Below are 24,068 nucleotides of genomic sequence, written 5' to 3' on the forward strand. Positions count from 1 at the left end.
CCAGCAACCAGTTTGTGATCAGAAAGAGCCAAGAAACCAAGAAAGTGCATAATCAGACATTAGTACCATTCTCAAGGCAAATAATCTTGCATTTAATTTTACTCATTGCCTTTCAAGAAAGACAAGATAAAGTTCCAGAATGTAGAGAAAAGATAAACTGAAATTACCACAGGTGTTAAGGAGCTAACCGAGACATCCAGATACTCCCCTTCTCCAGCCCTAGGCTGTTCTTCTAAGGTTGGAAGCGGTAGAGTTGGACAAATGAAAAACTGTTACTCAGAGGATGCATGAAATTCATTATCTTAAAAAGGTTACTGATGCAAAAAGTACAGGCTGACCCAGTGAGAGTGACACACTCCAGGATGGCAGACCCACTGCCGGCGAGCCAGGTAGGCGAGGCGTGTCTGGCTGCATGGAGGACACCAGAGGGCCCACGTGCTGCAGGCAGGAGGAGAACGTGTATCTCACGAGAGTCGGTCTGATGGAAGAGTTGGCTCAGCACCAACTGGGCATCATAACAAGCTGGTGATGTTGACATAACTACTTCAGTTCTGCTACTGAGAGTGTGTACTCCAGACTTTGGAATGTAAAGTGATCACTTCAAAGAATAAGAAGACTTTTTTTTAACTTTACAAATGTTGTACAGTTAGCTAGGTATATTTGGATTTTTTTCCTTCTCAAGAATATTGGTCCTGGATTAAGGAAGGTAATCACATTTTAAGATTTCCCATGCATAATCAATAAAATGTACTTTAAAAAAATCTCCCACGGACCTATGAGAAATTGACTAAAACATTTCATCTGTTGAGGCCACATCTCCCCATCTGCAGACCAGAAAGAGACAAGTCCACTCGATCCTTTTTTAAATCCTAGGAAAAATCTACTTTAGAACTTTTACCCATTGTCATATTCAGCATGGACACTATACTTCCCTCAGAGTTCCTCCTATAAATGTAAAACTCTACCTTCACAAAAGGAAAAATTAAAAGTTCTGCGTTATCAGCAAAATAGCTGTGTAACTTTGTGAATGTAAGGAAAGTAAAAAGTATTCTTTCTTCTTCATTGCAAATAGTAAAGCTTGACCCACACAGTCTTTCTAAGCCTCAATTTTTTTATGGAGAAGAGGGAAGCTTCGAACTAGAAGATGATCGGGAGGCTCCCTTCAGCACCAGCAGTCTGTGGTTCTGCGCGATAAATCGGTGTCAGACTCCCGGTCTAGGAGTTAATGACCTAGAATTCTCCTTCCACATTTCACTGCAATTGTGTGTAACAGAGTAATTTAATATCTTGGTGCCTTCATTTTTCCATATGCTCCATTCTAAACTCATAAAAAAGAATAAAGCAACACATGTGATGAACTTGGAGTGCTACGTAAAAAAGACTATATAAATACATACACAAACATGTATGTATCACTATATAAAATCAGTGTTAGTTAATGCCTCCCTATATAATCTGCCACAATTTCTCTTTTATCACCTGGATCCTCATCTTTGCAAATTGATTTCCTCTTTTAAAATCATCATAAATTATTTATTGAGCAGCTAAATATAGAGGGCATGATTTTAGGCCCTAAAATAACCAGAAATGCTTTTTTCAGTGGGGTAACCACGTATGTCTACACTGCCAATGTTTTTCCTTATTCTAAAATATCTTCTTTTTTTTGCCCCTTACTCCATTTTTTCTTTCCCTTTTTTTCTTTGCTCTCACTACCTTCATTTTCAATAAATACTTTTTTTCTCTGCTCTGTTCATTTCCTTCACCAGTCTTTTCTGTTCAACGCCCGTGCCACACTACGAAGAGAATCAACTGCCCGCCCTATAAGCAATCCAGGAACTTACTAAAGCAACACATTTTCCCAGAGAGTAGAATGTACTATAAGACAGATGTATATACCAGACACTATCCAAGGTGGTTTAGCTACTAAATAACGAAAATAAGACAGTAAATTACCCCTGCAGGTACTCAAAATTGAATTTACTCTAAGTTTCCCCAGAAATATATTATCATCAAAGATAACCATTAGTAATTAATAGAATTCAGTAAGTAGATTATTCAGTTGACAAAAATCTTTCAATCAAAATGTAAATAGGGAAAGAAAGCCATGAGCATCAATCAGGGAATTGACCTGTTGTTCATCTTCAAGTCAATGAAATTTTTCTTATCTTTACATATGTAGTTCACGCAACTTCACCCAACATTGAACTATTTTGGAGCGATAATTAAAATTCTCTGGAGCTGACCCAAGCAAATTACCACTCAGCACTTGCCAATTTTCAATAAATGCTAAAATGGTGAAAGTGGAAAAAGAAAAAAGAACACTTCATCTGGCAGAGCCTTCCACGTACAGACCTACCTGACTTCGCATTGGGGAGCTGAGGCTGCAGTGACTCCGACTAAAGCCTCAGTTCATTTTATACCCTTCGGGATAATTCCGCTCTGATCTTCTTGTTTATACGATTGCGTTTGAATTACTGCTCTCTTATCTGAAAAACATCTATTGAAAATTCATACTGAACCCCAAATAAAATGTGTTTAAACAATTTCACAATGCCTTCCCTCTGGAAACTCTGACATTATTGCAGCGCCAGCTTTCTTTTCTCCTATTTCAAAATAAAGTTACCCTTTTAAATACATCCTTTATTAACACTTATTAATATTACAAAGGAAATACACAGAAAGAGAAAGAAACCTTAACATCAGCTAAGTTCGATATGGAAATGAAATTTTATCTGGGGCATGAGTGCCCCAAATTTTACCTAAGTGCTCATTAAGGGACAAATAAAAGTACTGCCCATCAACAAAGCAAAGGCAAGTTTTTTATGGAAACCCACGACACTTGGCATATATGTTCCTGACTAAAACAAAAAAAAGGAGTTCAAAATGTTTTGTTTTTTCCTTTGTGTTTAAAATAATAATAAATAAAATTTACGCGACAGAGACTGAAGTCTCAAATTAGTTGCACATTCTGTTCCTGCACATTTTCACATGCTCTTCCCACCACCTGGAACTCCTGCCCGCCCCGTGCCTGGCCTCACCTAACTCCCCCGTGTCCTTCATGGCTGAACGGAGAAAGCTCTCCTTCTGCAAAGCCTCATCTGAGTCCCGGGGCCTCTCTCATAGTTGGTTGTTTTATTAGAATTGGAGAAAATATATAGAATATCTGGCACATGGTAGAGGCTCAATAAATCACAGATATTATTATAGATTATTGGCACCCTGGTTAGTCTTCTCCTGTCCTCTTTATTATTAATGAAAGTTAATGAAAAAAAGAGGCCTGGTATAAGCAAGGCTCCCTGGAAGGGGCATGGAAAGGTGAAGGCAGAATTGGGGATATAAACCAAAAATAGCCACCCCAGGGGCTCCCAAATCTTGGGAGTGTGAGCTGCTATGTAGTAAGAGAAGAAATCTGGAAACAGTTAAGGTGTCGATGAGGATGCCAAATTTAACCTGCTTCGTGGGATCCCACCCAAGATGCTAAGGGCACAGTAACTGTGGGAATGCTGCATGTTTGTTTCTAATGGAACTAGTGCTCTGTCGTATAAAGTACTGATTCGTGTACTCAGTGTCCGGCAAATCTATGTACATATCCCTGGGAAATATAAATACACGTAGTAAGTAACTGATATACTCTTGGCCTACTAAGAGAAGAACTATAAAAATTATCATACATTTGGGTAATGATTTTATTTTCAAAGGAGCTCTAATATATTTGCTCTCCTACTGTTAAAAGAACCCAGGCAGACAGAACTTTCACTTCAGACTGGATTTACTTGCCCATCTCAGATAACTATAAACAGGATAAAATAGATGAAACAATGGCTCCACATACATGGAACATCAGGCAACAAAGGAAAGTGATCCCAAAGGGACAAGAAACAAAGGAACTACAGCTTACTGCTGGAAGAAAGTTTCTGGCCTATGGAGCAGGGAGGGGTATTAAGGCAGAGGCAAGAATTGTCCCCAAATTGAGGAGGATGGACCTGGGTGTCCATGGAGCCCAAGGCATTTGGAATTCACAGGAAAGCACATTGGAGAGGAGAGAACTACACAGAGAAAGAATTCTGCAGATCTGAAGATAACCTCTTTGAATATTCAGCTGAAAACGGAGGATAAACTCCTGCGAGGAAGCTAGATGCGGCCAGGAAAGGAAATACCTGAAGGGACTGAAGAGAACCGTCCTGGGGCTCACACAGAGACAGGCACAGTGTTGTTCCAACCAGCAACAGTGGAAATTTTCTAATTCGTGGGAAATCAGGTACTAGATTTAGAAGGGCTGTGCCTCCATTGTGGGGAAAAATCAGTCCTAGACTAAATGCTGTTCTGACCTTGCCTTAACAAATTTTTAAAGCAAGACCCAAAGGATCAACTATTTGCAAGTAACAGAACTGACTCACAACAAAGTTGAAGAAATATTTACAGGAATACAACAATATCTTACCCCCCACAATGCATTCAATACAATCCACAATGTGTGTCATTCAATAAAAAATTACTAGGCATGCAAAGAAGCAGGAAAACATAATTCATAATAAGAAAGTTGATCCATTGAAATGGACCCAGAAATGGTATAGATAATAGAATTAGTAGACAAAGACGTTACAGCATGACACTACCAAAGGAACACAATAATTTCCTAGTAACTGATCCTAAAGGAGTAGAAATTTGAGTAATTGAAAAAAATCCTAATTATTTTAAAGAAAGTAGTATTCAAGGGAACATAGACAACTCACTGAACTCAGGAAAACAATGCATAAATGAAACCAGAAGTTCAACAAAGATATAAAAATCACAGAAAAGAACCAAATAAATCCTGGAGTTAAAGGATATTAAATCATATTGAACTCTAACATGTAAGTTAAAAGATGGAACTGTTGAAAATAACCATAGCCACAATATTTTGTTAATGTACCACAATATAAAAGTATGTAAATATGGGGCACCAATAACATAAAATGAAGGAGGGAAGTAAACGTGTAGAACTTTATTATGCACATGAAATTAAGGTGTTATTAGCTTAAAATAAACTGTCATAAATGTGAAAATGTTTTATATAAGCATCATGGTAATCACAAAGAAACACCAATAATAGATACACAAATGATCAAAGGAAAAAAATTAAAGCATACCACTACCAAAAAAAAATCATCAATTACAAAGAAAGACTACAGGAGAGGAAGGGGAAAAAAGAACTCAAAACAATCAGAAAACAGGTAATGAAATGGTGAAAGTATGGTAAAGCAATTACATATCAATAATTACTCAAATATAAATGGTTTAAATTCTCCAATTAAAAGATAAGCAGCAGCTGAATGAACTAACAAAAGAAAAGACCCAATGATATGCTGCCTACAAAAGACTCTAAGCTTCAAGGACACTCATAGCTTCAAAGTGAAGGGATGTAAAAAGATATTCCTTGCAAATGAAAACGGAAATAGAGCAGAAATAGCTATACTTACATTAGATAAAACAGACTTTAAGGCAAAAGCTGTAGCAAGAGACAAAGGTCATTATACTATGATCAAAGGGCCTATTTATTAGAAGATATAATGATTATGGCCCTAACCAGTGTTGCTCAGTTGGATGGGCATTATCCCTCAAAGTGATATCCCTCAAAGTTGCTGGTTCAATTCAGGGTCAGGCACATGCCTCAGTTGCCAGCCCAGTCCCAGGTGGGTCAGGGTATGTACAAGAGACGGCTGACCAATGCTCCTCTCACACATAAATGTTTCTCTCCCTCTCTTTTACCTCTCCTTCCCCTCTCTCCAAGATAAATAAAATATTTTCAAAGAGAGAGTATAATAATTATAAATAGACATGCATCCAATATTACAGCACGTAAATAGGTTTAATAATAATTAATAGATCGGAAGGCAGAAAAAACAGCAATGCAATAACAAGCACTTACATATCCCACTTTCAACAATGACTACATCATCTACACAGAAAATGAATACAGAAATAATAGAATTGGAGTACACTTTAGATCACACAGACCTAATAGGCATATACTCAACATTCCATTCAACAGCAGCAGAATATTCATTTTTCTCAAGGGAGAGACAGACGATTTGCCCAATACATAGAAACAAACATTGAGAGTCTGGCAAAGTGAGGAGACAGAGGGATTTATTCCAAACAAAAGACCATGGAAAAACTCAGAAAAAGGCCTTCATGAAATGAATATAAGAAACCTACCTAATGGTCCTAAAGTTATTCAATGAAGTTGGAATAAGAATGGATGAACACAGTGAGATCTTCAACAAAGAGACAGAAAAGTATAAGAAAGTTCCAAGCAGATGTTATGGAGTTGAAGAACACAATAACTGAACTAAAAAATACACTACAGTGGTCCAACAGAAGACTGGATGAAGCAAAAGAATAGATCAGTGATCTGGGTAACAAAGCAATGTAAATCTCCCAGAAAGGACAACAAAAAGAAAAAAAAATAATAAGTAAAGATATTTTAAGGGATCTTTTGGATAATTAAGTGTAATAATATTCACATTATAGGGGTCTGAGAAGGAGAAGAAAGACAGAAGCAGCAAGAAAAATTTATTTGAAGCAATAATGGCTGAAAATTTTCCTAATCAGGGGAATGAAACACACACCCAGGTCCAGGAAGTTCAGAGAGTCCCAAAGACGATGAACCCAATGAAATCCACACCAAAACACACTATAATCAAAATGGTAAAAGTTAAATAAAAACAGAGAATCTTAAAAGTAACAAGAGATAATATGTTACATAAAAGGGAAACTTCATACGACTATCAGATTTTTTAGCAGAAACTTTGCAGGCCAGAAGGGAGTGGCAGGACATATTAGAAGTATTGAAAAACTTCAAACCAACAGTTCTCTACATAGCAAGATGATCATTAAGAATTGAGGAAGAGATTAAGTTTTCCAGACTAGCAAAACTAAAAGAGCTAAACTGGACTTATAAGAAACATTAATGGGACTTCTTTAAACTGAAAAGAAATTGGACTAGTTAATAACAAGGAAACATATAAAATTAAAAATCTCAGTGGTAGGGGGAAACATATATAGTAATGGCAGTGAATCAATCACTTATAAAGTATAAAGGTTTAAAGACAAAAAGTAAAATCAAAACTAGGTAGAGGATACATAAAATAAAAAGGTAAATTGTCACATCAAAAAATGTAGTATGTGGTGGGTGGGAAAGTGGGAGTAAAAATGTAAAGTTGTGGAAAGTGTTCAAATCCAAGTTGATATCAACTTAAACTGTTATATACACGGGATGTTAAAGGATCACACACCATGACCGAGTTGGATTTAGTCCAGAGATGCAAGGGTGGTTCCACATCTGCAGATCAATCAGTGTGATACACCACATTAACAAAATGAAGGATAGCCCTGGCTGGTGTTGCTCAGTAGGTTGAGCACCAGCTTGCAAACCAAAGGGTTGCTGGTTCGATTCCCAGTCAGGGTACATGCCTGAGTTGTGGGCCACGTGAGAGGCGACCACACATTGATATTTCTCTCCCTCTCTTTCTCCCTCCCTTCCCCCTCTCTAAAAATAAATAAATAAATCATCTTAAAAAAATGAAGGGTAAAACCATATGACCATCTCAATAGATACAGAAAAGGCATTTGACACTCCAACATCTAGTATGATAAAAAAAATTCTCAATAAAGTGTGTACAGAGGAAATGTACCTCAACATAATAAAGGCTTTCTATGACAACCCACAGCTAACATTATACTCAGTGGTGAAAAGGCTGAAAGAGTTTCCTCTAAGATCAGGAACAAGACAAGGATGCCCACTCTCGCTACTTTTATTCAACATAGTATTGAAAGACCTAGCCAGAGAAATCAGGCAGGAATAAGAACTAAAAGGCATCCACCTCTGGCTGGTGTGGCTCAGTGGACTGAGTGCCAGTCTGCGAACCAAAGGGTTGCCGGTTCAATTCTCAGTCAGTGCACATGCTTGGGCTGTGGGCTGGGTGCCCAGTAGGAGGCATGAGAGAGGCAACCACACATTGATGTTTCTCTCCCTCTCTTTTTCCCTCCCTTCTTCTCTGTCTAAAAGTAAATAAAATCTTTAAAGAAAAAGAATTAAAAGGCATCCAAATCAGAAAGGAAGAAGTAAAATTACTGGTTTGTAGATTACATGATATTATATATGGGATTGGGCAAAAGTAGGTTTGCAGTTGTTCATATTGAAAACAATACAATAACTAATATCTAATAATAGAGCAATAAACTCTGTTTCATGTACTCATAACTGTAAACCTACTTTTGCCAAACCCTGTATAGAAAACCCCGAATATTCAACCAAAAAGCTGTTAGAATTAATAAATGAATTGAGTAAAGTTGCAGGACACAAAACTAATATATAAAAATCTGTGGTGTTTCTATACACCAGCCTTGAACTGTAAGAGAAATGAGGAAACACTCTCACTGATCATGGCAGCCCTAAGAAAATAATACATGCAGTTTATTATATGTCAGTTACACCTCAACAAAGCTGTTCTTAAAACTCCAGTAGGCAAAAATAATCTGTGTTTACTACCCTGACTTCATCATCCTGTCTCATTCTACCTTTTACTTCCTATGTTCCTTTGAGCATGCTACACCTGCTCTTGCGACAGGGTTTTTGCATTTATTGTTTATCACGAAGAACTCTTTCACCAGATCTCCAAATGGCTTCCTCGTCATCTCGGCTTTTAAAATGACTTCCTCGGACCAGCCTTCCTTGACCATTGATCTGCCTCTGCCATTTTTTTACCCCACTATCTCATTCTTTCTTCATAGTGCTTATAACTTTCTGATATTATATTATTTGTTTACATATTTACTCTGTTCCTCCCCCTTTAAACTAAAATGTAAGCACCATAAATGGAGGGGCTTACCTGTATTGGTAAAACCAGCCAATTTCATGTATTAGATGTTCAATAAATATTTATTGAATGCGTAAGTGGAAATACTGGTGCTATTTCCAGAGTTTATAATCAGATACAAGGAGAGGTTAACTGCTCTAATGTTTTATAGATGGCTACAGCAAAGCCCTACTAAAATGAAAGTTTCCTGATACCCCTTTTATTGAATTAAAATTTTAACTCATTTTCAAAGGAACAATAAAAGCCTCAATCTTCAATTAGCTAAACAGAGAAATTGCATTGGTTATGAATGAGACTTGTTAATATTTTACCCTCCTCAAAGAGGGAGTGTTCTAGCTGGCAAGATGCTCTACTTCCATGAAGTTCTAAAATCCTGTGCGATAGATATGTTTTGAAAACTCAGTTTATCCATCTGAAGTTTGCGTTATCTGTAAGAGTCACATTAGAATAGTCTGCCATTTGAAATAAAATCATTTATTAAACTCCTTTCAATTTTTTCTTAAACACAGACAATTGATAGCAAGAAGTTTTGGGCTTAATGTGCGTATGTATCCCTGTACTATCTTGAAGCTCCCAAGTAGAGAGACAAAACTAATATTTATAAAAACTATGTCAATTTACTTCTCTCTTTTGGTAACATGTTAAGCCCCCAATATGCCACATTTATATGAATTGACAAAAGCTTTCACCATTTCAAAACATTTTTAAGTTAAGGTCATATATAAATGTTAATAGGGGTTGCTAACATCTTCTGTAATAAAATTCATAGTGTTATAAAGGTATTCTTTTCTGTATATCAAAACTTATTTATCCCTCAGTACAATATATTATTCACTCTATTTTTGTTACTGTATGTAACCTCTTGGTAATTAGATATTATTTCACCGTCTGAATAATACGAGCAGTATTAACTGTACTCACAGTAACACATGCAACCACTTCTCAGCAACTAATCCACATTGTTATTAATCTCACCAAAAATTATTTTAACTTGTCCCATCTTTGTTTAGTATACCTTTTATTTTAACAGAATCACAGTATTGCTATATGTAAAAATCAATAAAGAATTCCCCTGTTGCGAGAGTCTGATTTATTTTAAAAGACAAGTTTGCCTGAAATTTTGTATTTAGAGGTGTGATTACTGATCACCTGATTTTAAAATGTTGTCTTCTGAAACATCTCCTAACAAAAGATTTCTTGAACATGCCAGAATGGGGTAGCGTATGTCAAGTGAGTCTCCCTGAACCAAGGAAGACAATTTCACGGTGGCCACGAGGGAGCCAGTGGGCTGCACTACGTGGTTAACCTGGTCATTTCACTTTGGTTGCTGCAATGCCATTTCCGACTTGTCTAAACAGCGGAGGCTTGGCACCTGAGAACATACAATCTTTTGTGAACTGTGAAGAGTGGTTAATTTGTACTTCAAAAGGCTTGAAATCCGGTTCCACCACTTGTTCTGTGCCTTTAGTTTTCTCCCTCTAAGTCCTAGTTTGCTTATCTGTACAATGGGGGTAAATGCTACTTCACTGGGGTTTGGCAGGTATTAAGTGGAGTAGTAGACAATAAGCCACTTCCTACACTATAGAGCCTTACATTCTTTTATAAAAAAGAATTCTGTAAGCAAATTAATATGTGGTAGCCAAGAAATAATACACTAATAAGGCAGCTAAGTTCCTTTACTACATGGGTGTGAAAACAACTGAAGTAAAAGAAGCTAGAGACAAAAGATCCCATGTGGTACGATTCCATGTACGTGAAATACACAGAATAGGAAAGCCCACAGAGCCGGAAATACCGGGGAGGGGGAGGGGGCGGAGGGGAGTGGGAAATAGGGAAGAACAGCTCACTGAGCACAGGGTTTCCTCTGGGAGTGAGGAAAATTATTTGGCACTAGGTAAAGGCAGTGCTTGCACCACATTGTAAACGTGTTAAATACCAGAAAATTCTTCACTTTAAAGTGCTTAATTTTATTATGTAAATTTCACCTAACTTTAAAAAATGACAATTGACAGCTTATACAAAAATAACAAACAATGTATTGTGGGATTTATAACATACATAGAAATTAACTATATGTCAAGAATAGAACAAAGGACAGAAATGAGAAATGAAAACATATTTCTGTATTGTTCTTATACCATATGTAAAGTACTACAATAGCATTTGAAAGTAAACTATGATAAATTAAAGATGTATATTGCAATCCTAGAACAACCACTAAAAATGAAAGTATAGCTAAAAGCCCATAGTATCAAAAGAATGAGAAGATACAGACTGGGAGAAAATATTTGTAAAACACCTATCAGATAATGGATTGTTATCCAAAATATACAAAGAACTCTTTAAACCTGACAATAAAAAACTAATCTGACTTAAGAATGAAGAAGGCCTGAACAGACAGACATCTCACCGAAGAAGACATCCAGACAGCAAATAAGCATATGAAAAGATGGTCTACATCATGTCATCAGGGAAATGTAAGTTAAAACCGTGAGATGCCACCACGCCCCTATCAGAACCCTGACAACACCAAATTCCAGTGAGGATGTGGAGCAACAGAAATTCCTGGTGAGAATGTAAAATGCGATAGCCATTTTGGAAGATAGTTCGGCAACTTCTTTTAAAACAAAACATACCATTACCATACAATCCAGCAAACTGTGCTTCTTGGTCTTTACCCAAAGGAGTTGAAAACTTAGGTGCACAAAAACAACAAAACAAACAAACAAAAAAACACCCTGCACATGAGTGTTTACAGCAGCTTTATTCAGGATTGCCAAAGCTTGAAAACAACCAAATATCCTCCAGGGGGTGAATGGATAAACAAATTGTGGTATAACCAGATAATAGAATATTATTCAGTGCTAAAAAGAAGTGAATTATGAAATCACAAAAGACATGGGGGAACCTTAAATATGATTCCAAATAAATGACAACCCTGAAAAGATGAAACTACTGAAACATTAAAACTTAACAATAAAAATCTAAAAACCTGATCTAAGAATGGACAAAAGACCTGAAGACACCTCACCAAAGAAGACGGACAGATGGCAAATACACATCAGCGGATTCCAGGGGGTGGGGGAAGGAGGGATGAGTGACGGCACACAGGCAGTGAAAACATTCTGCGTGCTATAATAGATGTGTGTCATTAAACGTTTGTCACAATCCACAGAATGCACATGACCAAGAGTGAGTCCTAAGTCGCCTCGGGCTTTAAGTAACAATGAGGCACCAAGAAAACTTCATCAGCTGCAACGTTACACCATTCAGAAGCCACGTGGGAACCGAAAGGAGGGCTGTGTGTGTGGGGGCACGTGCATGGGAGATCTCTAGGCCTTCCGCTCAGCTGCACTGTGCATCTGAAACTACTGAAAATATAAAGCCTATTAATTTTTAAAAAGCCAATGGTGAAGATAAAGTAAATCATGCCAATATTAAAATAATCCAAAAGAAAATACAGAGAAAAAAAGGAGACAGCAGATAAACCAAATAAAAAATATGTGGCAAGATGAAAAGCTTAAACCTAAGCATATTAAATATAAATGGTTTAAACATTCAAATTATAAAGCAAAGATGATCAGATTAGAGAAAAATCAAGACAATATTCTGTCTCCAATTAACCCACTTCACATAGAGAGACGTGGACAGAAAATGCAAACATTAGTTAAACGCAAGTAGTAATAACTAGTATCATACTTTTGGTGAAATAACTGAGGAAGGTGAGATGTCCACTCTCAGTATCTGTATGCAGCTTTGTACTGGACATACTAGCCTATGCAATAAGGCAATGAAAAGAAATAATAATCCAACAAGCTATGTTCTTAATGTAGCTGATAAATACAATCTTTAAAAACCTTACAAAAAGAAGAAATGAAATTTTATTTACCTGCAGATGACACAATCTTACACAGAAATTCTAAGAAATCCACAAACATGCTTCTGAAACCTTATCAAGGTTATGGGACACAAACTTATGGGACAGAAATCTCGCCTCCCCAGACATCATCATCATCTTCTCCCTGCCACAGGGCATCTGGAGGACCAAGCCAGGCCACACTCAAGCACCCTTTCTGGGTCCTGGGTGCCACAGATAGGTGCTGTCAGAGGGCCATCCTTGGGTTCATTTACCTGCTGGCCTGCCAGCGAACCTGCCTCGGCTCCCATGCACCAGACGCCATCCTGAGGCCTCTGTAACAGATGCAGATTTCCGCAAGGCAGAGAGCACTCTGTCAATGCAGCTGGCACCAGCAGACCAATGCTCCTTGCCAATCTGCCTGTCCATAGACTCTGGCCACCTATTACTGGCCAGAGCTGCTCCGAGGTAGCCCTCATGTGTCCATTTGTAGAAACTGCAGCCTCCACGTTAACCAGTTTTCAAAGAACCTGAAAGAGGCAGGTGGGTAATGACAATGGCTACTGCAGGCACTAGTCTGGCAACATGGGATCTGCTCACATTTCAAGCACTCCCAGGACAGGAAAGAGACATCTAAAGATAGTGAGTCCACTGGGCCAATTTGGAAGTAAGGAGCTTCAAGAGTACAGGTCCTCCTTTCTTACTGTCCCTGTTAAATTTCCATCTTCATTTAGTGAATCAAATACATTAAAACCCACAGAAAGCCCACCTATCACAGGCATTCATAACATTGATTTTATCAATAACAATGAGAGCTAATGACCATTAGCACTTGCTTTATGCTAATAATATCTATTAACCTTTCAAAATGTCTATTAACTCACTTTCTCTAGTTATAATCACTACCACTTTACAAACCAGAAAACTAAACCACAGGGACGTTATTCAGAACTTGAAAGGCAGAACTAGGGATCCAAACTCAGTCGGCCAAACAAACCCCATACTTTCAACTGACACATCCTACCTGTGGTCTGGCCTAAAGAATTCATTTTGACTTACTTATACATGATAATTCAATTTGTGATTTAGCTGATAAGCAATATATAAAAATCTCAGATACTATTATAAAGGCTAGAGAACCTTTAATGAAATAGCTATTAATTTCATATAAGCTGAGAGAAGATTCAACACTATGAACAATATTGCTGGTAAAAAGAGAAATTTTCTACTTATGAAACTAGGTCATTTCATGACTATCAATTTACTGGGAAAGTCATTGAAAAAAACTGATGCATTTCCCTTTCACAAATCATAGTTCAGACAGAAGCTCCTTTTGACTACAGATAGCAACATCAAGCAAATAACAGCAATAATAGTTTTTAGTTAAAGGATAATTTGAAAATTATTGGAATAATTAATGACCTACAGTGCAATTTATATCACAGCAGTTTTGTAAGAATGTTTAATTTGTAAAATATATTTTTATTATAGAACATATATTAACTTTTTTATACATAATGATTTATACATTTATACCAGTGAATCCATATTTTGCTATCACTCCTAGAGAGCTTCTATTTAAAATTTTAGTATGTATCTATAGGTCCATGAGTTTCAAATTAATAATTTAACCTATAGAAATAAAAGCACTAATATGAGCACTGTTCATAGTGCAAAAAACTGGAAACAAAGAGAGTTCCCACTGTATCAGTTAAGATAGAGTACATTACGCCAACAATAACAACTCCAAATTCTCAGGGGCTGAACACCACAAAGTCTTATTTCTTATTCATACTATATAACAATAATGGGCTAATGGAGGAACTTTATTCCACATAATTTTCACTCACGGACCAAGGATGACAGAGATTGCACCATCTGTAACATCACGAATTGCTGCAGCAGGATAAAGAGAGTGATAGAGGGTCTCATGCTCTTCACCAGAAACTCTGGTACGAAAGTAATTAACGCACATCACGTCTACCTAAAATCCACTGGCCAGAACTTACCACACAGCCTCACCAAGGTAGGAGGGGAAGTGCAATTTTCTCATGTGCCCAAAAGAAGAACTGGATATAGATGACCATAAAGGCCTCTACCACACTCTAATAGAAAAGTAGCTACATTATGGTACACCCATGAACTATTACCTAGCCATTTAAATGAATGAATTGGAGCTATACCATGTTTTGAGAGGGTTCCATAACATACTGAGTAAAGGAAAACTCTGGAAAATATACATAGTATCTCATTTTTAAAAATTAACCATGACCAGAGAAATCTGTGTATTTGCATGCATATGTAAAAGTATAACTAACTAAATACATTATATCTTTATCTATCTGTTGTGGAGAGAAATAGGGAAGGATACACCCTAGGTTCTTCTCAAAGGTTACCTGGGGGAGGGAAATTTGACAGAGGGGGATTCTGGTATGTGTGGTGAAGAGGACAGCAGAGTGGGCAAGGGAGAAAGCAAAAGGGGAAAAAAGAGGGCACTAAGACTACATACGATTATATTTGCCCATTATGTAAATTATGTATATGCATACAGAATTTAAGTCATTTTAAAAACTATCTTTTCTTTTTAATTTTGATCGCTTTCATATGCCTCAAGGTACTGATCTGTTGAAATTAGATGATATTTTCCATTCCCTCAAGCTCTAAACTCTGATTTCATAACTTAAATAATGTTGAGTCTTATCTGTCTCCTGTTTGTCATTTCCTATTTGTGATCCACAACTGACCTGCCTTGATTAAAGTTCCTGATGTACTACGACCGCCTGTGGGCTATTAATTATATGGAATTCACATTGCCTGAATTATGAATAATTTATTTCTAACCTTTATATCAACCAAAGCAAATTGCTCTTTGACATCATTAATTTTTACATTTTCATGAAGTAGGAGACATTTTAGAAGTAGAGTGATAAAGTTATGGGTATTTTTCCTAGGACAGGCATTAGATCTAATCTAAAAGTGTGGAACTTAAACTTTCAGTCTAAGTAATTTTCCTGCTCTCGTCTGGACTACTTCAATAACTTTAAATATGCTATTGGCTCCCAAATTTATACCACTGCATGGACCTGTCTCCAGGCCAACTCACCATCTCTATCTGGAAGTCCAACAGGCATTTCCAACCTAACATGTCTGAAACTGCAGCTCAGGCAAAAAATGCTGAACCCATCCTTGGTCCTTTCTCTCTCTTATCGGATCCCACACCTAACCTCCAAAATAAGTTCAGAAGTTGACCCCTTCCTCCCCGGCTGCTCTCACCCTTGTTCAAGTCACTACCATCTCTCGTATGCATTAAACCTGTCTGCTGCTTTAGCCTGTGGTCCCCTTTTCAAATGTTTTCAATAAGGTGGTCAGAAAGATCCAGATGCTGAAACACAAATGAGTTAGATTTTCCTTGCTCAAAAAAATTTAATTTCACATTTTATCCAGAGTAAAAGCCAGAGCTCTTAACGTGGCCTGTAAGTGCTACATAATCTGCCCCCGACACTCCCCACCCTATGAAGTATCAAGCCTTTCCCCTTCTACTCACCCCTTCGAACACGTCCTCCAGCCACCGGGGCTCCTTGCTGCTTCCCAGCTATGCGAGGTGCACCCCCAGGTGTGCAAATGTAATTAACATTATATTGTTAAAAAATGTCTCTGGGCCTCTGTACTTCCTATTTCTTTTGCCAATAATGTGTTCCTCCAGGTAGCCACAGGCTTACGTGTTATTCAACTGTCATTCAGTGAGGGCCACCCCACATAAAATGTCATCCCCCTTCATACTCCCTAGTACTTACCCTTCCCTGTTTTATTTCTCCCTAGCAATTACCATTAACAAATATATGTTTTGCTTATTATTTTGTTTATTGTCTATTTCCCTCCCTATAATGTAAGCTCTGGAAGAACAGAGGGTTTATTTTTGTTTTGTTCACTATGACATCCCAATATCTACAACTACACTTGACCCTTAATAGACACTCCATAAATATTTGCTTAATGAATGTTGAATAAATGAAGTAATTTAGGAAGTCAAACTGGTGTAGCCCTTTTTCCAAAAACTAAAAAAATACTCTCAACTTTATAACTAGGTAAAGCTGCTTCAGAACTGTATGCAGAATTTGGCTAAAATGAGCTCAAGATTTTAAAAATAAAATTATCAAAATTTTGATGACTTGCTGTCTAGATGACCTCATAGAATCAAGAAGAAGCATGTATTTGCATCCAAAATATTTTAATAGTAAATAATTAAGAGTAAATTTCAATAATCTGTTCCTAGCATTCAATGGCTAACTTTACAATTTGAAAACTTAGCCAAAACAGTTTTCATGAATACAAGAAAAAGTAAAATCAAAATATAATCATCTAATTATCTGAATACAATTACAAGTTTTCAGATAACATGTGGTTATTTCACATTTAGACCAAAATATAAAAATACAAAGAAAGAGAAGTAATTTCTGCAAGTATCACAGTCTCAGTTTCAGAAACAGTTTGGCTCTTTATAATTTAAGAAAAAATTAACTATAAATTTTATGTTATTGGCCTCCTTAATCACACTGATTTCCTGAAATTAAACAAATAGCCTTTCTGCTTCCTTTAGTTTTTTTTTCCTATCCATTTTAGCAATTACAGCCCAACGGTCATCCCGCATTTTCCTCATAGCTCCGAACTTCAGCGTAGATCCAAGGGTTGTTAGAGTTGAAGGGGTCTGAATATGAAATAAAACCATAGTATGTTTAATAAAAGAATAAAGTCCAGCTTTTGAAATTTGCTCTCTGATATAAATTTATAAGTTACCTTTTTTGGTGTTTTGACATAAAAATGTGAAGTTGTTGGATAATTATTCTTGGATATGTTTTTCAATGTCTCTTCCTCTGAAACCATGCTCTTAAAGAAAAATACAAAAATATAATTTGGGGGGTGCCATAATTAGTACTACATTATTAAAAATGTCTATATACCATATATGAAGAGGAGGAGGCAAAGGAGGAGAGAGAAGGAAAGGAAGGAGGAGAGAGAAGAAAAAAGACTAAAGAAAGAAGGCTACGACAAAATAACTTCAATCTGCCAAAGAAAAGACCTCAATTTTGATTCCATTAACTATATTCCTGGAAAGGTAATGTGAAATACAAGGTGTGTATGAACAGTAATTTCCTACTAATTTCGATGTCAGTTTCAGAGTCTTTATATGATCAATTTCTCCTCCCCTTACCCCCAAACTATTTACTCAAATTCACATTTAAGCCCTATATAAAAAGGATTTATAATCATATAAAATTAAAATATCAATTGTCGATTTATGAGAATTGTAATTCTACCAAGTAATAATAGCTAACACATATTTAGCACTTTCTTTATGTCAGGCACTGTTTTAAGCACTTTGCATATTTTAATTAGTTTTTTACGATTTTATTTATTTTTAGAGAGAGGGGAAGGGAGGGAGAAAGGGAGGAGAAAAATATCAATGTGTGGTTGCCTCTCACATACCCCCTACTGGGGACTTGGCCCACAACTCAGGCATGTGCTCTGACTGGGAATTGAACCTGCAACCCTTTGGTTTGTAGGCCAGCACTCAACCAACTGAGCCACACCAGCCAGAGCCTTTAATTAGTTTTAATACAATAATTTTGTGAAGTAGATCTACTATTATCCTCATTTTAAAAGGGAGGAACTGAGATGCACAAATATTAACTTGCTCAAGATTATATAGCTAGCAAGAGGTGGAACCAGATAGGTTGGCTCCAGAATTCATTTTCTTAATGAAAAGCTACATAAATTTAGTCTAAGTAAGCAATCAGTTCACATTATCTTTTCCTGCTCATTAAAGTTATGTTTACCAAAAAATTCAAAGGCTTCATGAATGAAAATATTCATGTTTTCATGAATTCTAAGATTTTAGCAGAACACAATAAGAGCCACCTTTTCACATGTGTTCAAACCAGTATGTACAAACTGATCAGCTAAGAAAAGAGGAATTATTTTTAAAGTATGTTGTAAACTCATTAAAATTTTGCTTAGTGCACAGCAGCTGTTCATTACAGACTGCCCACATGAAAATAATAAATTAACCCAATTTAGAACAAAACCTTCCCTGTCCTTACAGCTCTGCTGCAGTCACCCTTGCATATTCTTACAGCCATCTGTGTATCTTCTTGGGAGAAACGCCTAATCAAGTCCTTCTCCCATTTTTTAATTTGGTTGGTTGTTTTTTGTCATTGAGTTATAGCATGGCAGTTCCTTATGTATTCTGGGTATTAACCCATTGTCAGATGCAAGATTAGCAAATGTTTTCTCCTATTCTTTAGTTTGTCTTTTCAATTGCTTTAATATTAGTGTCCTTTAATGCATAAAAGTTGTTAATTTTGATGAAGTCCAATTTATCTATTTTTTTCTTTTCTTTCTTGTCTGTGCTTTTTGGTGTTATATCCATGAAGTCACTGCCAAATTCAATGTCATTTAGATATTCCCAATGCTTTCCTCTAAGAGTTTTTGAGTTTTAGCCCTTAAGTTTACTTCTGGTCCATTTTGAGTCCATTTTTGTGTATGGCATAAGGTAACAGCCCATCTTCACTCTTTTGCATATAGATTTCATAGCACCATTTGCTGAAAAAACACTGTCCTTTCCCCATTGAGTGCTCTTGGTACTCTTGTCAAAAAATCAATTGACTATACATGTGAGGATTTATTTCTGGGCTATTTTATCATGTCAGTCTATATCTGTCCTTATGACAGTACTATACTCTTTAATTACTAGCTTTGTAGTAAGTGTCCAAGTCAAGAACTGTTGAATATTCCATCGTTATATTTCAAGATTGTATATGAATTGCAATTCTACATGAATCTGAGTATCAGATTTTCCATTTCTGCCAAAAACACATTGGAATTTTGATAGGGATTATATTAAATCTATGGACTGCTTTGGTAAGATAGACATCTTAACAATTATAGGTTTTCCTATCCATAAACACAGAATTTCTTCTATTTTTTAGATCTTAATTTCCCTCAGCAATGTTTTATAATTTTCAATGTATAAGTCTTTCACTTTCTCAGATTTGTTCCTAAATTTGTTTTTGTATTTTAGATGGTATTATAAGTGGAATTGTTTTCTTAATCTCCTTTTGGGTTATCTCTATTGCTGGTATATGGAAACATACTGATTTTCCTGTGCTGATCCTATACCTTCCAATATCACTGGATTCACTTTTTTGCTCTAGAAGCTTTCCTGTGGAGTCTTTGGGATTTTCTGTGTATAAATAGGATCATGTCATCTGCAAAATATAAATAGTTTTACCTTTTTTTTTAATTTGCATGACTTTTTCTTTCTTTCTTTCCTTCCCACCTTCCTTTCCCATTGTCCATGTTTTTTTTTGTTTTTGTCTAATAGCCTAATAGCTCTGGCTAAAACTTTTAGTGCTGTTTGACTAGCAGAAGGGAAAGCTGGCTTCCTTGTCTCATTCTTAATCTCAGTGGGGAAAAGCTCACAGTGTTTCCCCACTGAGTATGATGTTGGCTGTGGATTTCTTAAGTACACTTCACCATATTCTGAAATTTTCCCTCTATTCCCAACTTTATGAGTTTTATCATGAAAGAATATTGGATGTCCTAAAAGAAATGCCTTTTCTGTATCAATTGAGATGATCATGTGGGCTTTTTTCTATTAATGTGATGTATTATGTTGGTTTTTTTAATCCTCACATGAGGATATGTTTTTTGTTTGTTTGTTTTAGAGAGAGAGGAAAGTGGGGGAGAAAGAGAGAGAAACATCCATCAGTTGCCTCCCATCTGCATCCTGACCAGGGATCAAGCCTGCAACCCAGAAATGCACGCTGGCCAGGAGTGGAACCCACAACCTTTTCTCATTTTCACCAGGGGCCACATCAGCCTCATGGTTGCCTTCAAAGGGCCAAATGTAATTTCGACTCCTTAACAGTTAAGAAGTGGTTACATTGATACAGTCCTAAAATTATTTCGGCCCTTTGAAGGCAACCGCGAGGCTGATGTGGCCCCGGTGAAGTTGAGTGTGACAGCCCTGGTGGACATGAACATGCTCCAACCGACTGAGCCGCCCAGCGAGGGCTACACTGATTTTTTAATACTGAATCACTCTGGCATTTCTTTGCTAAATACCACCTGGTCGTGGGTAATAATCCTTTTAATACTCTGCTGGATTTGATTTGCTAACATTTTGTTAAGGATTTTTATATCTATATTCATAAAGGATAATGATCTGTAATTTTCTTTTCCTGTGATGTCTTTACCTGGCTTTGGTATCAAGGTAATGCTAGTCTCATAGAATGAGTTAAAAGTACTCTCTTTTCAATTTTTTGGCAGAGTTTGAGAAGCACAGTGTTAAGTCTTTAAATGTTTACTAGAATCTATCAATAAAGGCTTCTGGTCAATAACTTCTCTTTCTTGAGAGGTTTTTTGATTACTAGATCAAATGTTTTATCATTAATAATTTCAAGTGATAATTATAACCAATAAGACCCATTATGAATTACCTTTTTATTCTATTTTAAACAACTGTATGAAATTATACAATACTATACTTTACTTATTACGTGATTCTCCTTTCATAAATGAAATTATGAGTCATTCTGACTCTCCAACCAGCTAAAAAACTAGCCTAAATTTACACTGCTAGAAACACAATAATGTCTAAGTCTAGAACTTGTGCTCTAATTCTCATTACATTTTTATGTATCTTGACTTCAGTTTAAACCGGCAGTCCTTATGCACAATGACTTACATAGGCTATGGAGACAGAGGTCAGTGTTCCAGTTCCCACTCCATGCCTTATTAGGTATGTGATCCTGGGCAAGGTGCTTGTATGATTTAGGATGAGACGAGCAACATCATCTATACCTCTAGAACAAGAGATTGTTCTAAGAGGTAACTGAAGTAATCTGTGTAAAGTACCTACGACAGTGCCTGGTTCACAGTTTTAATCATTATCTATAAAACAAACAGGTACTAGAGTAAGGAATCTATAAGTTAACTTCAATAATTAGGGCCTTCGATGTCAACTACTCATTATTCCAAAACAAATTAAAATAGAGGGTTATAAAAACAGTAGAAAAGCTTGAAGGATCTCAGAGTTATGACTGAGAATAATATAACTATTATTTTCAGTTAAGAATCTTTGGTACATTCTTCCATCGGTGTGATCAAGTGTATCTATTTTTAAATTAAATAAATATAAGTTTAATTATTCTCAGATCATTATTATACCTTTAGAAAATATTGGGCCCTGGCTGGTGTAGCTCAGTGGATTGAGTGCGGGCTGCAAACCAAAGTGTCGCAGGTTCGATTCCCAGTCAGGGTACATGCCTGGGTTGCAGGCCATGACCCCCAGCAACCGCACATTGATGTTTCTCTCTCTCTTTCTCCTTCCCTTCCCTCTCTAAAAATAAATAAAATCTTAAAAAAATATTGGTATGTGTGAATACACTTACGGTAGGAAGTAACTTCCTACCATAAACTGCTAGGAGAAAATGTAAACCGCTAGGTGAAATACCCTCCTTAAACAGGCCATCTTTAATACATTAGTGCCTTAAAAATGATAATGTTATAGTTGTCAACCAATACTGTGATAAATATTTCAACCAATAAGTGGTGTAAAATGAAGGAAAGTGTATTATATGCAAAATCAAGAGGATCCCTGAATAACAAATTTGGCTGAAGCAATATTAAAACTATTCACCTCACCTTTTCTTTAAAAAAAAAAAGAAGAAGAAGTATAGTAAAAGCTCCTTTATAACACTCTGCTGAAAAACAATACGGTTAATTATTTCATATGCCAACCACATCATATCAAGTATTTCAAAATGTCTTGTTTTCTGAAATTTAGAGAAATTGTTTGAACCTTAATTTCTTTAAAATGCTGTAAAAGCAAAGGGTTCTGTTATAGTAGAGATGTACTGTATTTTAGGATAGCATTGATAGATATTATGAACACATACATATATATCAAGAAATAAAGTAAACAATAATGTAAACAAATAATAAATACTGATTATTTGTAATGTGTTTACCAAAAGGTCAGCAGATTCTGAACTATCTGAATTAACATCAAACTCAAAGACCATTTTTCTCTTTTTAGTACTTTCTTCAGTGGGTACATTCTTGCTTTCTCTTTGCTGAATTCTTTGTTTTGCTGGTGTCTTCACAGTATATGCCTATCCAAAAAGAAAAAAACAATACATTATCCCATCAAATAAAACATTATTAACAAAAGGCAAGATGAGTCTCTAGTAATCAATGACTCTATTATTATTGGCTTGTATATGAAGTATAAATTTTGGATAAGAATTTAATTCAGACCTGGCTGCTATGGCTCAGTGAATTGAGTGCTGGCTTGAGAACCAAAAGGTCACAGGCTCGATTCCCAGTCAGAGCACATGCCTGGGTTGTGCACCAGGTCCCCAGTAGGGGGCACATGAGAGGCAACCACACATTGATGTTTCTCTCCCTCTCTTTCTCCTTCCTTTCTCCTCTGTCAATAAATAAATAAATAAATAAATAAATAAATAAATACTATCCCTAAGGAAACCTCATCATTGGACTTCCTAGAAAAAAGTTTAAATCAGCTATTTTAAATGTCCAAAGAACTAAATAAAATTATGTCTAAAGAACTAAATGAAAATATGAAAACAATGTCTAACCAAATGGAATATCAATAAACAGATATAAATTATTTTTTAAAGAACTGAATAGAAATTCTGGAGTTGAAAACACAATAACTAAAGTAATAAATTCACTAGAAAGGCTCCACATCAAATTTGAGCTGGTAAATGGCAGAATCCATGAACCAGAAGATACAGTGGAACCTTGGTTCTCAAAGTTAATTTGTTCCAGAAGGCTGTTTGAGAGCTGAATTGTTCTAGATGGGAGATATTCAAGACTGAGGCTTAACTATATCAGCATGAAAGTGTTATTGGGCTGACAACTGAAGTTTTTTTTTTTTAATCATTTCCTTATTCTTTTTTTAAAGATTTTTTATTTATTTATTTTTAGAGAGGGAAGGGAAGGAGAAAGAGAGAGAGAGAGAAACATCAATGTGTGGTTGCTGGGGGCCATGGCCTGCAACCTAGTCATGTGCCCTGACTGGTAATCGAACCTGCGATGCCTGGTTTGCAGCCCGCCCTCCATCCACTGAGCTATGCCAGCCAGGGCAACAACTAAAGTTTTATTTAATAATCAGGACATTTTTTCTGTGAGCAACTTGATTGAGAACCAAATTGTTCAAGATGGGAGACATTCAAGAACTGAGATTTGACTGCAGTTCAACTTATATCCACTCAGAGGACCAGAGAAGAATGAAGAAAAATGAACAGAGCATTAAAGACTTGGGG

General features: G+C 36.3%; 1 protein-coding gene across 2 annotated transcripts in view; it reads right to left on the reverse strand.

Moving 5' to 3' along the window:
• Nucleotides 1-17,284: 17,284 nt before the first annotated feature.
• The window catches only part of SYCP1 (synaptonemal complex protein 1), an 81,909-nt gene continuing 75,125 nt past the window's right edge, over nucleotides 17,285-24,068 (reverse strand). For both annotated transcript variants that reach the window (XM_045816908.1, XM_045816907.1), the window contains 3 exons: nucleotides 22,749-22,892; nucleotides 17,512-17,601; nucleotides 17,285-17,422 (listed from right to left, as the gene is read on the reverse strand). In XM_045816908.1, the coding sequence (XP_045672864.1) occupies nucleotides 17,285-17,422; nucleotides 17,512-17,601; nucleotides 22,749-22,892 (372 nt within the window). The remainder of the gene's footprint in view (nucleotides 17,423-17,511; nucleotides 17,602-22,748; nucleotides 22,893-24,068) is intronic.

The sequence above is a fragment of the Phyllostomus hastatus genome, unplaced genomic scaffold (genome assembly GCF_019186645.2).
Source record: "Phyllostomus hastatus isolate PE091 unplaced genomic scaffold, TTU_PhHast_1.1 phas_scaffold_216, whole genome shotgun sequence".
NCBI classification, from domain to species: Eukaryota; Metazoa; Chordata; class Mammalia; order Chiroptera; family Phyllostomidae; genus Phyllostomus; species Phyllostomus hastatus.